The sequence below is a fragment of the Puma concolor genome, chromosome B2, assembly GCF_028749965.1.
Source record: "Puma concolor isolate L17-30 chromosome B2, mPumCon1.1.hap2, whole genome shotgun sequence".
In the NCBI taxonomy this organism is placed as follows: domain Eukaryota; kingdom Metazoa; phylum Chordata; class Mammalia; order Carnivora; family Felidae; genus Puma; species Puma concolor.
Window position 1 is genome coordinate 67500704 of NC_141671.1, and position 14882 is coordinate 67515585.

The 14882-nt window shown below is 41.7% G+C and overlaps 1 protein-coding gene across 1 annotated transcript; it reads right to left on the minus strand.

Moving 5' to 3' along the window:
• Positions 1-213: 213 nt before the first annotated feature.
• DPPA5 (developmental pluripotency associated 5) lies at positions 214-1330 on the minus strand. The gene is made up of 3 exons (XM_025926090.2): positions 1168-1330; positions 915-1094; positions 214-490 (listed from the first exon to the last, which is right to left on the minus strand). The coding sequence occupies exons 1-3, from the start codon at positions 1277-1279 to the stop codon at positions 432-434; spliced, it is 351 nt and encodes a 116-aa protein (XP_025781875.1). The 5' UTR covers positions 1280-1330; the 3' UTR covers positions 214-431.
• Between the last annotated feature and the right edge of the window lie 13552 nt (positions 1331-14882).

The following is a 14882-nucleotide window of genomic DNA, read 5'->3' on the forward strand; positions in this document are numbered from 1 at the left end:
ATCACATTTCCCCTAAGACTGACTGAATTTTGGTCAAAGCTGCATCTCAGAACCCAACTCCTAGACCCTCCCTTTTTTTTTTTTTTTTTTTTTTTTTTTACCCCAAGTGTGCTCTTGTACATTTCTAGCTTTGAAAGTTTTAATTAAGGGTTAAACTCAAGGGCCACCTTGTCTGTGATGTTACCCAATATCTTCAATGAAACATCAAGGAGCTATTTATTCAAAATTTTATTCTTAATTAGCAAACTTGGGAGGGGAGGGGAGGGTGGCAATGGTAGCCACATTAGGACTCCGAGGCAAAGCCAGAGACCACAAACTGTTGGTTTTTCCTTGCCAAGCTGGAGCAGACTTTAAACCAGGCCAGATCATTCCAGCTCTGACCACAGTCTACTCTCAATCCTGCATCCAGGTGCGTTGGTTGCTAACTGGCTTCACTTCATCCAAGGACCTAGATGCAGGGCCTTCATGGCATCCTCCAGCTTGAGCATCCCTGCACCAGAAAGCAACAGATGTTCATGAGGAGAGAGGGTAAAAGCCTGGGCAGTTCTCAGCCTCTTTAAAGGTTTATTTCTGGGACTTCCCAGCCCAGCGGTCTGCACCTGGAATTCTTGGGAGTCCTCAGAATGTGGGGTCGCTGAGCCCATTCCAATATCCCCCAAGAAGCTAGGGGGAGTGTTGGAGGGAAGGGAAGAATGGGGGTCAGGTCTCAGATAATCTTCCCCTATGAGGCTAGTCCCAGGCAGCCTCTCTTCGTAGTCTTAATCCAAGGTCTCTAGGACCAAGAGACGGCATTACTGGGGGCCGCCCGGGTGGTGCCTAATGTGCGGGTGGTGGTTGCCAGTGGAAGAGAGGGAGAGTTGAGAAGGGCTACAGAAAAGGGAGTAAAACTACCCAGGCTTCCCCAAACCTCTCACCTCGTTCCTGTCGCTGGCGGTGCCACTCGGCCATGGACTGGAGCATCCATTTGGCCCTAAGCTTGTACAAGTAAGAGCCATAAACCACGACCTCGGCGAGTCCCGAGGATTCCAGAACCTTTAACTCAAGCATGACTTTGCTGACTCGCTCGATGTACGGGATTCGAGATCCACCTACGCCTGTTTGGGGAAGGAGATGAGCGCTCAGGACCACGGAGACCGAGACGCCTGGGTCAGGGCTGGGCTCACTCACCAAACATAGCTTCCAAGAGTTGTGTCTGGACCTGAAACACCTCAGGATCTTTCAAGTCGTCGGGAATTTTCACCCACGGTGGAATATCTTTTCGTTTCGGCAGCGTCCCCATCTGCACTGGTTTCAAAACCAATTACACTCCAACCCAACCTAGGCCTAACACAGTCAGTCAGCCAGGGCCACGGCGCGGGCTGGAAGTTGAGCACCTGGACAGGCCCCGCCTACAACAAGCCCCGCCCCCTGCCTGGGGCCCTAGGCGGCCACTCACATCGCTCCGCCGGCCCGCCAGCGCTTAGGTCGTGCACGTGACCACCTCCATCACCTTACTCTCTCCCCAGCACCGGTGGGCCCCGCTGCCTCAGAGGGTATAAGGGTTTCCGTTGACTCGTTGCTTCCGCACCAGAATCTCTTGGCCTGGGGAGTGTGTGGGGGAGAGGGCGATGGCAGCTCTTCCCCTGGGAGCAAGCGGTTGGGCCTGAACCCCCAAAAGTCGAAAACTGAGGTTTGAGGGTGCGAGAACCACAGGGTAACTGCCAAATCAAGTTCTTGCCTCCCACGTTCCAAAGGAGGGTTCCATTTCCCCTGGACCTAACGGGGCCCAACCCTGAGTCTTCACTGAGACCCCTACAACTCATGGGGACTTGGGAATTAAATTGCTGCCATTTAACAAATGAGAAAAGGAGATTCAGAAATTATTTATCTTCAAGGAATGTGATGGGGGCTCTAAACTGCCCCTGCTGTCCACGTTCCTTGAAGCCCATGAGTCTGGAACTTTTAAATCTATCCAGATTTCAGAGCTCAGGTGTGCCGCACCTGGCCATTTTGGCCCAAACTGTATGTTTTTAATGTTTATTGATTTTGAGAGAGACAGAATGTGAGTAGGAGAGGGGCAGACAGAAAGGGAGAGTGAGAGAATACCAAGAAGCCTCCACACTGTCCAGACTTCTGGTTCTAAATATTTTTGTTTAGGGGCAGGTGGGTGGCTCAATCAGTTAAGCACCCAACTTGGGCTCAGGTTATGATCTCAGGTTTGTGAGTTCGAGTCCTGCATTGGGGATTCTCGCTTGGGATTCTCTCTGTCTTTCTGCTCTCCCACCACTTGTGCACACACACACACTCTCTCTCTCAAAATAAATAAACTTAAAAAAATAGTTTTATTCATTTAAAAAGCACATCATTTGTAGTTCATACATGGGATTCACCCAATGAAAGTGTGATTTCAATGTTTCGTAGCTTCATAAATGCAGAGATGAAGCTGACTTTTCCCAAGACCTTGTTCTGGTAACATCTAAGCCCATGAGCTTACTATTAAGACTATTTCTTAGGGCAGACTTCCTCATATTCAGTCAAAAACTAGGTTCTTGGGGTGCCTGGGTGGCTCAGTTGGTTGAGTGTCTGACTCTTGGTTTTGACTCAGGTTGTGATCTCACAGTTGGTGGGTTCAAGTCTGGCTCTGTGCTGACAGTGTGGACCCTGCTTGGGTTTCTCTCTCTCTCTGCCTCTCCCCCCTTCTCAAAATAAATAACCCTTAAACAACTGTAGGATTTTAGCAACCACCAATGTAATCAATTTATATAATTATCCATGGCTAAAACTATCAAATATTCAACTATTAAGGAACTGGATATTCACAAGGTCTGGAAGGAATGACAGGAGAGAATGTTCCTTTACAATATAGAGTTGGAGGACAGATGCCACCTCAACAAAGACCAGAATTAGCTTCACCAATAGGACAAATGGACTACTGGTTTGTCAATGTCATATAAACAAAAATGAAGACTTTTATTAATAAAGAGACAATGAAATGCAATGCATGATTCAAATCCTGAATCAAAGGCAGAGACAGAACATTTTCGACCAATGGGGGCTGTTTTTTCTTATAAGATTTTATTTTTAGGTGCACCTGGGTGGCTCAGTAAGTTAAACTCAGGTCATGATCTCATGGTTCATGGGTTCAAGCCCTGCATCCAGCTCTGTGCTGACAGCTCAAAACCTGGAGCCTGCTTCAGATTCTGTGTCTCCCTCTCTTTCTGCCCCTCCCCCACTCATGCTCTGTCTTTCTCTCTCAAAAATAAACATTAAAAAAATATTACAAATGATTTTATTTTTAAGTAATGTCTACACCAACATGGGGTTCAGACTCACAATGTTGAGATCAAGAGTCACATGCTCTACAGACTGAGCCAGCCAGGTTCCCCAGTGGGGACATTTTAATATGGACTATGTTGTAAAGTAATATTTGCATATATGTTCTATAATACAGAACTTGTAGAACATGACAAGTATTTTTTAATTTTTTTTAATGTTTATTGATTTTGAGAGAGAGAGAGAGAGAGAGAGAGAGAGAATGTGAGTGGGAGAGGGGCAGACAGAAAGGGAGAGTGAGAGAATACTAAGAAGGCTCCACACTGTCAGTGCAGAAGCCAACATGGGGCTCCATCTCACAAACCCTGACATCATGACCTGAGCCAAAATCAAGAGTCTGATGCTTAACCAACTAAGCCACCCAGGCACCCCAAGTATTTTTATTATATAAGGGAAAGTGCTGTTTCTCATGAGAAACATGCTGAAATATGTAAAGTGAAGTGTTGATATCTACAATTTACTTACAAATATTTCAGCCCCCTGCCAAAAAAAAATGAAACACTATCATTTTCTATGTATATATAGAAAGCCAATGTGACAAATGTCAACAGTTGATTCTCAGTAAGGACATACAGAATTCTTTTTACTTTTCTGTGGTTTTGCTTTTTTGCTTTTTTATTTTTTTTAAGTAGGCTTCATGCCTAACTTAGAGCTTGAACTCATGACTCTGAGATTAAGAGTCACATGCTCTACTGACTGAGCCAGCCAGGCTCAGTTCAAAACCTGTGGTTTTGAATTTTAAGGGAAGGGAGGAGAAGTAATTGTGTGTTAGTTAGCTAATACAAAGCAACACTATTGGGGGACAAAAGTGCAACCCATCTCCTCAGTGAGAATTTTCTTACCATGCTTTCTAAATACTTTCTCATACCTACTCCCACAACATTTCTTTGGCTGGAAGTTCAATGTAGTATGTATGCATGTATGTATTTAAAAGCTCCTATTTTTAAGGGGTGCCTGGGTGGTACAGTTGCTTAAGCATCCGACTCTTGATTTTGGCTCAGGTCAGGATCTCATAGTTCGTGAGTTCGAGCCCCACATTGGGTTCTGCACTGATGGTGTGGTTCCTGCTTGGGATTCTGTCTCTCCTTGTCTCTGCCCCTCCCCTGCTTGTTCTCTCTCTCTCTCTCTCTCTCTCTCTCTCTCTCTCTCTCTTTCTCTCTCTCAAAATAAATAAAAATAAACTTAAAGCTTTTTAAAAAGCTTCTATTTTTAAGCAATCTGCATACCCAACATGGGGCTCAAACCCACAATGCCAAGATGAAGAGTCGCATGTTCCACTGACTAAGCTAGCCAGTCATCCCACCAATATAGTATTTAAAGAAGCAGATAGAGAGGCACAGGAATTATGTCTAACTTGAGGGCATTAGAGACAAGCCTGCATAACTATACAAACTTATTTCAAACTTGTAAAACTGTACAGACTTAGAGGGTAAACAACCAAGACTTAAATTATTGGTTCAGAAAGTATGACCATCCAAAAATATTGGATAATAATGACTAATGTCCCTTCTAAAGAGCTCATGCACAATTAAATCAGCACAAGTGTCACATCAGCAGCTTATAAGTACTGGTTTCCCCACTCCTATCAATGATTCCCCCACTGTCTGCCTGGCCCCTAGGATAAGTGACTATGGAGCCTTGTTGCTTTTTCACTTACCCATTTTGATTGTAGTTTCACAAACTGCTGGTTTGGGGGCCTATTTGGCAAGTGGTGTGATTTACTAAGGGGAATTATATTCCTGTCCCCAACCCTTCCTCAGAAAGTGTGCTACTACCAACCCCTTCTTGCTTGAGGAATACCTATCTTAACTTTTGTTATTTCCCAGGATGCAAGTATTTACGTGTCTCCCTTTAATTTCCCAGTCTGGTTAACCTTCTGACTCTTGATTTCAGCTCAGGTCATGAACTCACTGTTCGTGAGATCCAGCCCCTACAATGAGCTCTGCACTGACAGCATGGAGCCTGCCTGAGATTCTCTCTCTTCCTCTCTCTCTGCCCCTCCCCCACTCATGCACACTCTCTAAATAAATAAATAAACAGTTAAAATTTATATGAAAGTGTGGCTTAGTTGGTTGACTCTAACTCTTGGTTTCCACTCAGGTCATATCCCAGGGTCGTGGGATCAAGCCCACATTGGGCTCTGCGCAGAAGGTGGGGCCTGTCTAAGATTCTCCCTCTGCCCCTCTCCCCTGCCCATTCTTGCTTTCTCTCTAAAATAAGAAATTAAATTAAATAAAAAATAATAAAATTTATACGAAAAGGCTAAGGAACCAGAATAGCTAAAACAATTAAAAAAAAAAAGTATGATTAATCTGCCTAAATTTAACTATCATTTTATAGCTATAGTAATCAAGACTGCGTGGTATGGGCAGATTAAATGTAAAATATATGGACATAAAGACTTTAGGGAAAAATATAGGAGTAATCTTTCAGAAACTAGGCTAATCTAAGAGTCCTTGGGTTTGTCACCAAAAGCTTGATCCATAAAAGAAAACATTGATCAATGGATCTCATCTAAAGTAAAAACTTTTGTTAAGAACCTGTTAAGATGAAAAGGCGGGATTCCTAGGTGGCTCAGTCAGTTGAGCATGAGACTTTTGGTTTCAGCTCAGGTCAAGATCACAGGTTTGTGGTTCGAGCCCCAGTCAGGCTCTGTGCTGACAGCATGGAGCCTGCTTGGGATTCTCTCTCTGCCCCTCCCCCACTCACATTGTCTCTGTCTTTCTCAAAAATAAATAAATAGACTTTAAAAAAGAAAGAAGAAGAAGATGAAAAGACAAACTATAACTGGGAGAAAACATTTGGAAAACACATATCTCACAAAGAATGAGTGGATCAGTTAGTTAAGCTTCTAACTTCAACTCAGGTCATGATCTCAAGGTTCATGAGTTCCAGCCCCACCTCGGGCTCTGTTCTGACAGCTCGGGAGCCTGAAGCCTGCTTTGGGAGAGACAAAGTATGAATGGGGGAAGAACAGAGAGAGAGGGAGACACAGAATCCAAAGCAGGTTCCAGGCTCTGAGCTGACAGCACAAAGCAGGATGTGAGGCTCGAACTCACGAATGGTGAGATCATGACCTGAGCTGAAGTCGGATGCTTAACTGACTGAGCCATCCAGGCACCCCTCTCTCTTTTTTTTTTTTTTAATTTTCTTTGTAATCTTTTTTTATTTTTGAGGGGCCTGGAGCCTGCTTTGGATTCTGTGTCTCCCTCTCTCTCTGACCCTCCCCAACTCTTGCTCTCTCTCTCAAAAATATATAAAAATATTAAAATTTTTTTAAATGAATAAACATTATCTCGAAACTAGAACAAGCAATCCTAAAATTCGTATGGAACCACAAAAGGCCCCGAATAGCCAAAGTAATTTTGAAGAAGAAGACCAAAGCAGGAGGCATCACAATCCCAGACTTTAGCCTCTACTACAAAGCTGTCATCATCAAGACAGCATGGTATTGGCAGAAAAACAGACACATAGACCAATGGAATAGAATAGAAACCCCAGAACTAGACCCACAAACGTATGGCCAACTCATCTTTGACAAAGCAGGAAAGAACATCCAATGGAAAAAAGACAGTCTCTTTAACAAATGGTGCTGGGAGAACTGGACAGCAACATGCAGAAGGTTGAAACTAGACCACTTTCTCACACCATTCACAAAAATAAACTCCAAATGGATAAAGGACCTGAATGTGAGACAGGAAACCATCCAAACCTTAGAGGAGAAAGCAGGAAAAGACCTCTCTGACCTCAGCCGTAGCAATCTCTTACTCGACACATCCCCAAAGGCAAGGGAATTAAAAGCAAAAGTGAATTACTGGGACCTTATGAAGATCAAAAGCTTCTGCACAGCAAAGGAAACAACCAACAAAACTAAAAGGCAACCAACGGAATGGGAAAAGATATTTGCAAATGACATATCGGACAAAGGGCTAGTATCCAAAATCTATAAAGAGCTCACCAAACTCCACACCCGAAAAGCAAATAACCCAGTGAAGAAATGGGCAGAAAACATGAATAGACACTTCTCTAAAGAAGACATCCGGATGGCCAACAGGCACATGAAAAGATGTCCAGCGTCGCTCCTTATCAGGGAAATACAAATCAAAACCACACTCAGATATCACCTCACGCCAGTCAGAGTGGCCAAAATGAACAAATCAGGAGACTATAGATGCTGGAGAGGATGTGGAGAAACGGGAACCCTCTTGCACTGTTGGTGGGAATGCAAATTGGTGCAGCCGCTCTGGAAAGCAGTGTGGAGGTTCCTCAGAAAATTAAAAATAGACCTACCCTATGACCCAGCAATAGCACTGCTAGGAATTTATCCAAGGGACACAGGAGTACTGATGCATAGGGGCACTTGTACTCCAATGTTCATAGCAGCACTCTCAACAATAGCCAAATTATGGAAAGAGCCTAAATGTCCATCAACTGATGAATGGATAAAGAAATTGTGGTTTATATACACAATGGAGTACTACGTGGCAATGAGAAAAAATGAAATATGGCCTTTTGTAGCAACGTGGATGGAACTGGAGAGTGTGATGCTAAGTGAAATAAGCCATACAGAGAAAGACAGATACCATATTGTTTCACTCTTATGTGGATCCTGAGAAACTTAAGAGAAACCCATGGGGGAGGGGAACAAAAAAAAAAAAAAAAAAGAGGTTAGAGTGGGAGAGAGCCAAAGCATAAGAGACTGTTGAGAACTGAGAACAAACTAAGGGTTGATGGGGGGTGGGAGGGAGGAGAGGGTGGGTGATGGGTACTGAGGAGGGCACGTTTTGGGATGAGCACTGGGTGTTGTATGGAAACCAATTTGACAATAAATTTCATATATAAAAAAAAATAATAATAATAAAATAAAAAAAAATAAAAATAAATGAATAAACATTAAAAAAAGAACACATAAAGAACTCCCAAAACTCAAGAGTAAAAACTAATACAAGTAGAAAATAAAAAACATAAAGACATTTCACTTAATGGGATATAGAGATGCCTAGTAAGTACATGAAAAGATTTTCATTATCATTTGCTATTAGGGAAATGTAAATTAAAATCTAAATAAGATGGGGCACCTGGGTGGCTCAGTCAGTTGGGCATCTGACTTTGGCTCAGATCATGATCTCACAGTTTGTGGGTTTGAGCCCCGTGTCAGGCTCTGTGCTGATAGCTCAGAGCCTGGAGCCGGCTTCGGATTCTGTGTCTCCCTCTCTCTCTGACCCTCCCCAGCGCTCACTCTGTCTCTCTCTCTCTCTCTCAAAAATAAATAAACATTAAAAAAAAAAAAAACCTAAATGAGATACCATACACAACTATTAGAATGACTAAAATTAAAAATAGGGACAACCCTAAAGTGAAGCTTCAGAAAAACTAGATCAGTTGTACATCGCTGATGGGAACTCTGAAGAGAATCTGACAGTTCCCCAAACAATTAAACAGAGTTACCATAGGACCCAGCAATTACTCTCCAAGGTATTCACCCAAGAAAAATGAAAACATATGTCCACACAAAGACCCTCACACGAATTTTCAGAGCAGCCTTATTTGTAATAGCCAAAAGCTGGAAACAACACATATGTCCTTCAACAAGTGAGTAGTTAAATAAACTGTGATATACTTTACCATAGAATAGTACTCAACAATAAAAAGAAACAAAGTGTTAACAGAAACAGCCTGGATGGGGGTGCCTTAGTGGCTCTGTCCGTTGAGCATCTGACTCTTGATTTTGGCTCAGGTCATGATCCCAGGGTCATAGGATCAAGGCCTACATTGGGCTCTGTGCTGAGCATGGTGCCTGCTTAGATTCTCTCTCTCTCTCTCTCTCTCTCTCTGCCCCTCTCCCCTGATAGCTCTTGCTCTCTAAAATAAAAAATTAAATTAAAAAAATAACGAAATTTATACGAAAAGGCAAAGGAACCAGAATAGTTAAAACAATCTGGAGGTGGGGGGGTGTGTGTGGAAAGAATGACCAGCCCCAGGTGGAGCTCCATGCTGAACATTGAGCCTGCTTAGGATTCTCTCTCTCCCTTTCTCTCTGCCCCTCTCCTGCTTTCTCCCTCCCTCTCTCTCTCAAAAAAATAAATAAACATTAAAAAAAAAAAAGAAGAAGAAGAAAGAAACAACCTGGATGAATCTCCATAGGATAATGCTGAATTGGGGGGGGGGGGGGGAAGGCCAATCCCAAAAGTTTACATACTATATAATTCCATTTACATAACATTTTTGAAATGACAAAATTATTGAAATGAAGAACAGATACATGTAAGTGGTTGCCAGAAATTAATGAGGGGGTAGGGACTGAAAGGACGTGGGTGTGGCTATCAAAGAGCAAGATGGGGGATTCTTGTGAAGGAAATGTTCTGTGTCTTGACTACACCAATGTTGATGTCCTGGTTGTGATATTGTACTAAAGGTTTGCAAGATATTACCATAGGAGGAAACTGAGTAAGGGTACATGGGAGCTCTCTGTATTTTTTTTCTCTCTGTATTTTTTATTTCAACTGCATGTGAATCTACAATTATCCCAAAATAAAAAAAGTTTAATTAAAGGAATGGAATCAGAATTTTAAAATTTCTGGGGCGCCTGGGTGGCTTAGTCAGTTGAGCATCCGACTTCAGCTCAGGTCATGATCTCACGGTCCGTGAGTTGGGGCCCCGCATCAGGCTCTGTTCTGACAGCTCAGAGCCTGGAGCCTGCTTTGGATTCTGTGTCTCCCTCTCTCTCTGCCCCTCCCCCACTCATGCTCTGTTTCTCTCTGCCTCTCAAAAATAAAGAAAACTAATAAAAAAAAGAATTTTAAAATTTCAATATCTGTCTGAATTTCAGTCTCAATCTTGGGACCCCTTTTTAGCTGCCATATACCATTGTGTTCTATTGGTAGTGAAAGGTGGATAGTTAAGAGACTTAAAGAGAACACTGTGGTACAAAATGATTAACAATATGTTCTTACATAAAGATCATTTCCTGCTTAATGCCATTCACAGTAAAGTCAACTACATATTTTTTAATTATTTTTTTAATGTTTATTCATTTTTGAAAGACAGAGACAGAGCACAAGCAGAGATGGGGCAGAGAGAGAGGGGAGGGACACAGAATCTGAAGCAGGCCCCAGGCTCCGAGCCGTCAGTACAAAGCCCGATGCGGGGCTCGAACTCACAGACCGTGAGATCATGACCTGAACCGAAGTCGGATGCTCAACTGACTAAGCCACCCAGGCGCCCCTAAAGTTTACTAGATATTAAACATTATAACTTCAGGTTTTTTTCTTATTGTCTAATTCATTTGCTTTTCTTCTGTTGGAGAATGTTTACATCCTTTTGCATTGAGCATCTCTATTAAGTAGCAAATAATTGGATATTTTAATCCACTCAGGTTTAATTCTGGTTGAAAACTTCAAAACCATCTGAGTGTGTTATTAGGGTAGGCCTTTCCATCATCTAAACACTCACTACCCCTCAACACCTGTTACTAGCTATAAAAGTAAATACTTTCTTGACTAAAGAAGGTAGGATGGGAGTAATGCAAGAGGTGGGAGGGTGACAGAGATCTTCCAAAAAGCTGAGGTCAGAGTCTTCCTGGAAATAGCATTCCAGAGCAGCTGGTGGCTCCTTTTACTGTTAGAAGAAATAATTTTAATTATTTACTTTTCAGGCCTATAACACAGTATAAGGACACTGGAGCCAGACGCATCCATGTTGATAATTACAACATGAATTATTCATTTATTTGTTTATTTACTTATTCATTCACTTGTTTATTTAATTTTAGAGAGGGAGAGAGAGAGAGAAAGAGAGGGAGAATCTTAAGCAGGCTGTACACTCAGCGTGGAGCCCAAAGAGATGCTTGATTCCAAAACTCTGGGATCATGACCTGAGCTAAAATCAAGAGTTGGACAATCAACTGACCTAGCCACCCAGGCACCCCACGACTTGTATTATTTAAAGTGGGATGTGCAGAAGATGATAAAGCTTTCTTTACAGTGGAGTTCAGTGTTTTTTAATCTAGACCATAAGAGATACAAAGCAGGAGTAGAAAGACTTAGAACAAAAGATGTAACTAGAAATACTCTTTTTTGTTATAGTTGTTTTAGGTAGTATAGAAAATTTATTTCTATAGTAGAAGCATCTATTTTGATTACAGAAAAAATAACAGTCTTTTAAAGTCAAGGTAATGAAGCAGAAGTATATATTTTTTCTTATATGTCCATACTCAAATATCACATATGGTTTTAAGACATTCTGAAATTAACAAGGAACAAATGCAGAATCAAAGTAGTATCTGTGAACAGAAGAGATGTATTAAAGCTACATGATCAGCCCTGGAAATTGGAAAATCCAGAGTGATCTCATATAGTGATTCTCAACTTTCTTGTGCCTTAGAATCACCTGGATTGTGGAAAAAGCACCTTCAGGGGATTGAAGACAAATCACCAGGTTAAGCAAGTCCTTGGTCTCAGAATAAATACCAAAAGGAATAAAGATTCAAACTGTTCCTCAGGGAGGGGAAAAGACAAAATACACCAAGATATGAGATCCGATTTTCATTCACTGTTATTTCTGCGAGCCTCAGATTCAGGAATAATAATCACTACTACTCTCAAAATTGTTCCACAGATTAGGTCACATAGTGTGTGATTAGTGCTTCCTTAATTCATTCACACACAGCTACTATCATTATTTCATCCTCATCATCATCGCCATCCTCTAATACAGAGGACATCCTTCCCCCACCCCAATACCACTCCCACATAGCTGTTATTATTTATTTAAAAAATCATCACTCATGGATTTCAAGCTCATGGACTACTGGCTCCATTTTTATATTGGTACCATTTTGACTAGCTTCAAGCATTCACTTACATTAAGATTTCAGTACACGGTTGAAATGACAATTTTTCTATCTAAACTAAGACAATGAATTCAAAGAAAAAAGGAAACTAAATTTTAAAAAGTGTGTGTTGCTTCTAAAGTATGCAGAACTCACATAAGGGGTGGCCAGTGGAGAGAACACTGAAACATCTCATGAGACTGCACTGGGATTCCCACAAAAAAATTCTACACATATCTCCCTCAGTGAATGTTGGGTGTAGACAACCCTACATGCTCAGAGCTTCTAATTAGTTTTTTAGTTCCAAACTTTAGTGATTACCAGACAAACAAAAACAGCATAGGGCAAATGAAAAATAAAAGAAAAAGAAGAACACTGGTCCAGAAGGCCAACTTTTGAATAACAAGAGAAAGAGACAGGAAACACAAGGGGGAAAAATGTGTGTGTGTGTGTGTGTGTGTGTGTGTGTGTTTTAAGTTTATTTATTTAAGAGAGAGAGAACACAAGTGGGAGAGAGGCAGAGAAAAAGGGTGACAGAGGATCTGAAGCCAGCTCTGGGCTGACAGCAGAGAGCCCAATGGGGCTCAAACTCATGAACTGTGAGTGGAAGTCAGATGCTTAACCAACTGAGGCCACCCAGGTGCCCCAAAGGAAAAAAAAATGTTTAGTGAAATAATTGAAGATCATTTCCCAAAGATTAAGATCAGAATGGCCTAAACTTGTCAAAAGCATCAGTGGAAGCTAGAGGACAATAAAGTAAAGCATGAAATTTTGAGGGGAAAATTATTTCAGTCAAGAATTCTAAGGCCAGGGACAGTTGGGTGACTCAGCCTGTTGGGTGTGGAACTCTTGATTTCAGTTCAGGTCATGATCTTGCGGTTTGTGAGTTTGAGCCATGTTGTCAGCACAAAGCCTGCTTCAGATTCTCTCTCTTTCTCTTTCTGCTCCTTCCCTGCTTACACACATGTGTGCACTCTCTCTCCCTCTCTCTCTCTGAAAAAGGAAAAAATTTAAGGCCAAATGTCCAAATAACTATCTGGATAGAATAAAAATATATTCCAACATGCAAGGCCTCAAAATATGCATTTCCTCAGAAAATAATAGAGGATTTACTCCATCAAAATGAAAGGAAGTCTCTCTCTGAAGAGAAGTCAAATAAGGAAAACTTTGCCTCAAATATTATGAACTTGGTGAGAGAATCTCTGGTTCTCAGGGTGAATGTAGCCCAGGTTAAGCCCAGTGTAAACCACCACTAAGAGTCCAAATTCCTTATCCCTTACCTGAACTCTCCCACCACGTTCCCCAAACCCATTCACTCCCCAGATGCAAAAACACCCCCAAGCATTTGGCTAAGGCAGGTAGTAAAGAGCAACAAAAAGGGTTAATCTTTGTACTACTGAAAACTCCTTTTTAAAGCTAATTGTTAACCCAAATTAGACTCCAAAACTGAAGGGACAATGAACGATAATGAAATAACTGCATATGTCATATATATAATTTTAAAGTACTGTAGAATGAACCAATCTATCTGACAGTCTTTGAAAATTATAGGAACTACAATATTATAGCTAGGAACATTAGGCTAGAAAGCTGACAGCTATGAAATTTCTGAGTGAACTTCTTAACTCTAAGCCACCTTTACATGGTTCAGTAGAAGAGAACATTTTATTTCAAAAATTCTCTTGAAACTTGCTTTTATTTTTTTTGTTGCCTACTGCTCTTAAGTTCCACCTGAAAAAATATATTTCTCATCTTACTAAACCTAGCACATTAGGCATCAGCATCTATTGCCACAATTGCCTTTAATGCTTCCACTGCATGTTTCAGTCTTGTTATCAGCTTGCAAGTCTCTATTTCTTTGTTTAGCCTGAACTAATTGTGCTCACAACTCTGCCTTTAATTTTCTGCTGCCTTCCTGGAATTCAGCTAGCTCAGTCTCAACTTCTTAGAAGCTGATCAGAAACAAAGTGGGAAGCATAAGTATAGTAGAAACCACAAGGATCCTCTTGAAGATGATTATATATAAATTTAATAATTTTTGCCTGAATGCTATTGATACTACTATAAAATCTACTAGACAAACAAACAACAACAACAAAACCAAACAGGCACATGCACAAAGAAAGGAAGTCATGGGATCCAGAGAGCCCAGGACCCAACACCAGAAAAAGGCTGTGGTAAACTACAGGATGATGGGCCTGGAAAGCAACTAACTTAGATTAGAACAGTTAAGACTGAAGGAGCAATACTGTCAAGATGAAATGATAAAGTGCCTGCTGGGCTTGAAAGGACAGGAGAAATTTACATAGTTGGGCAGTTTGGAGATAAAGGAGGAACACATAGAAATATAAGCATTTTTTAAAAGTTTATTTATTTATTTTGAGAGAGAGAGAGAGAGAGAGAGCAAGTGGGGGAAAGGCAGAAAGAGAGAGAGGGAAGGAGGGAGACCCCCCAAGCAGGCTCCACACTGACAGTGCTTCCTTCCTGGAAGGAAGCTCAAACACATGAACCAAGAGAGAAGGAACTTTGAACACATGAACCAAGAGACCATGATCTGAACTGAAGTTGGACACTTAACTGACTGAGCCACCCAGGTGCCCAGAAAAGTAAGCATTTTAAAAAGAAAAAGAAGGGGCGCCTGGGTGGCGCAGTCGGTTAAGCGTCCGACTTCAGCCAGGTCACGATCTCGCGGTCCGTGAGTTCGAGCCCCGCGTCGGGCTCTGGGCTGATGGCTCGGAGC